This window comes from Linepithema humile, chromosome 4, assembly GCF_040581485.1.
Source record: "Linepithema humile isolate Giens D197 chromosome 4, Lhum_UNIL_v1.0, whole genome shotgun sequence".
Lineage (NCBI taxonomy): Eukaryota > Metazoa > Arthropoda > Insecta > Hymenoptera > Formicidae > Linepithema > Linepithema humile.
Genome location: NC_090131.1, coordinates 11,443,677 through 11,446,592, shown reverse-complemented (window position 1 = coordinate 11,446,592; position 2,916 = coordinate 11,443,677). Strand labels below are relative to the sequence as shown.

Here is a 2,916-nt window from a genome sequence, read left to right as displayed (position 1 = left end):
ACCCCCACGGGGAACAACGTGTCGATAATACTCCCGAGGATTGCCGGCTTTAGTCTCTCCGCAGTGTGGGGCGCCCTTAGTTTCAGCTTCCTGAGCACTAACTTAAAGGGTCGCCCCCACGGGTCCTGGTCCAGGGTGGAGGTTAGCTCCTCCCAAGCCCTTGCCTTCTCCTTTCTGATGGCGGCTCGGAGGACGTTTCGTGCGGCACGAAACCCCCCCAGAGCTTCAGTCACCCTGGTGTGATGCCCCCTTTTTCTGCGCGCGCGCAGGAATGTGCGCCTGGCGGCCGAGGAGAGACGCCTAAGCTCGGCGATCTTCTCGGTCCACCAGTGCATAGCCTTAACGGGGGACCATCTAGATCGTAGCATGGACGCCTCACACGCGTTCTCGACCATGCTCACGACCCTCGTGGCCTCTTCCTCCAGGTCCATGGCCTGGCCGAATGGCCTCGGCCAGGATTCCATTAGAATGACCGCCATCAGGATGTCCTCATTGATCTTTCTGAGGACCCATCTCCTGCGAGTGCTACGCCGACAGCGGCTGAGCTGTCCGGTGGGGGTGGTCGAGGCCTCGATCACGATGTATCTGTGATTGGACCCCGAGTCCAGATCTTCGTCCACCCACCAACCCGTGACCCTGCGCGCGGCCGACGGGGAAGCCCACGTGAGATCCACGATGGACTCCCCCCGGGTACGCACGCAGGTGCTCCTCGAACCCGTGTTTAAAAGACACAGGCCGAGTGCCGCCGCCCAATCCACCATCTCCTCTCCTTTCCCGTTGGTTCGCGAGGAACCTTATAGCGTAGACCACGCGTTGAAGTCCCCCGCGACCAACGTCGGCCGGGGGAGGCATCTGCGGATGCAGTCCCCCAGCCCCGACAGGAAGATCTTGAAGAAGAGGAGCTTCCAGCTTTGTGGGGCGTACCACCCACCCAGTACCACCCACTCTCCCCACTCAATTGCAACGAATTCGTGCCCGGCTCCAAACTTGGAGCACGGGCGCGGCGTCGCCGCTGGTCGCCACGAAATTGCGACCTCCTCCCCAGTAGGATCCGTAAACCAGTTGGGGTGGTCCCTCTGGATCCGATACGGCTCCGAGACCACTCCCAACTCGAACCCACCTTCCGTCATGGTCTGATTAAACAAATCCTGACCCATGGCGGAGTGGTTCGCGTTCGCTTGGAGGATCCTGGTAGGCGGGAATGTTCCTACTCAAAATCCCCCGAAATCTCCACGACCTCATCTTCCCTGACCACTGTTGATGGTGATGGCAACGACGGCGATGGCGATGCTGATGATGATCTGTTGCTGCCTCTACTCCGTCGGTTTTCCACCGCTGACCTCGGTTTCTTCGGGCTAATCCAATCAGGGGATACCTTTTCTAACGACTTCGTCGCTGTCTCTCGGGTCGGTGTGGGAGTCGAAATCCCACCCGGTATTCCCGGCTCCTCTTCTTTCACAGGTGCGGGAGGAGACGCGGGTCCCTAAGCCGCGCCCGTTGATCCCGCCTCTTCTTCCGTCGCGCCAGCGGGGTTGGATAGGGGGCCCATGCCGTGCCCGGTGATCCCGCCTCTTCCACTTTCATATCCGCGTGGGGGGGCGGGCGCGGTTGCCAAGTCCACGCCCGGTTGCCCCGCCTCTTTCGCCTCCATCGTAATAGGAGCGGGCGCGGGTTCCGAGGCCGCGCCCGTCCTCTCTTTCCTCCTCTTCGTCACCGACTCCCTCCTCCTCCCGGGAGACCTTTGTGGCTTGGGGGTGGGCACGGGGGCCAAGGCCGTGCCCCCCTTTGTAACCTTTCCCATCCTCTCTCTGTTGATCGGAGCTCTGCAGGCGGGGCCCCCTACTCTGTGTATGTGGGGGAGCCCCTTATCCCTGCATACAGGGCAGCAGACAGGGGCCTCGCAGTCTCTCGCCATATGCCCCTTTGCGCCGCACCTGTAGCATGCCTCGCTTCTATCAGACGGGTTCGTGCAGCTGGCCCGCACGTGACCCGTCTCCAAACACTTAAAACATTGTAAGGGCCTCTCGTTAAGCAGGGAGACCCCCACTTTGCCCCATCCAATCTGGATGCTGCCCCCTCCCCCCCCCCCCGCGACCTTGATTGCCGCTTTGAGGGGGCACCGCACCCAGGCCATGCCCATTCCGTTCCCCACTATGGGGTACCGGATGGGCTCCACCTTAACTTGTGTGGGGGGACAACCTCCCACCTTGGCTACTGCAGCCGCGACCTCGACCGCGTCCAACGACTCTTCAAGGTCGCTTACCCTCAGTTCCCCTATTTTCAAAGACCTCACAATCCTTACATCTTCCCGCCCTCTGAAGATCCTTTTTAGGGCCTCGGCCAGGGCATCAGCCTTTTCCTCGCTATTTGGGCCCGGTACCTCCAGGAGGGTGGCACCCGTCCTAGCTTTTCCGGGCCTCAAATAATCAATCCCCAGATCACTAAGGCTGATCCCGCCCCTCACCTCCCTCATGACCCGTGCGTACTCCTGCGTGCACGTGACGGTAATTGCCGCCATGCTGGGGGGTCTCCGGATCTTTGGGGTCTTTTGGGGAGCGGTTTGGGCCTGGCCCTTTTCTCCCTGTGGTCCATCTATGGGCTTCATTTTGGCCGCCTGTGCCATTCCCTTCCTTTCTTTCCTCCCTACCACTTTTGCAAAGGTTGCATCGGCGGTGGGGGCTTGCGCACTCCGCTGTTGCTGCTGCAGCCGCCGTTGCGGAAGGGGGGCTCCCCCCTTCTCGTGCGGTTGGCGGCTTGGCAGTGATTGCACCTGTTTCTTCCCCAGTCCGACGTGGACGTGGGGTTCCCTTTGAGGGGGTGGCGGCGGACGGGGGAACGGCTTCGGCCCTTTTTCCCCTCTCGCCCCTCTCCCTCCCCTCCCTTGGAAAAAGGAGCTTCTTCCCCGCTGTTGTGACT

General features: G+C 61.4%; 1 protein-coding gene across 1 annotated transcript; it reads right to left on the bottom strand.

Moving 5' to 3' along the window:
* Positions 1-794: 794 nt before the first annotated feature.
* On the bottom strand, positions 795-1,157 carry LOC105668055 (uncharacterized). The gene has a single exon (XM_067353851.1). The coding sequence runs from the start codon at positions 1,155-1,157 to the stop codon at positions 795-797; it is 363 nt and encodes a 120-aa protein (XP_067209952.1).
* Between the last annotated feature and the right edge of the window lie 1,759 nt (positions 1,158-2,916).

What these genes read in the sequence shown, in the direction of transcription:
- LOC105668055 (XM_067353851.1), bottom strand. Translation starts at nt 1,157, where the DNA reads ATGGGTCAGGATTTGTTTAATCAGACCATGACGGAAGGTGGGTTCGAG.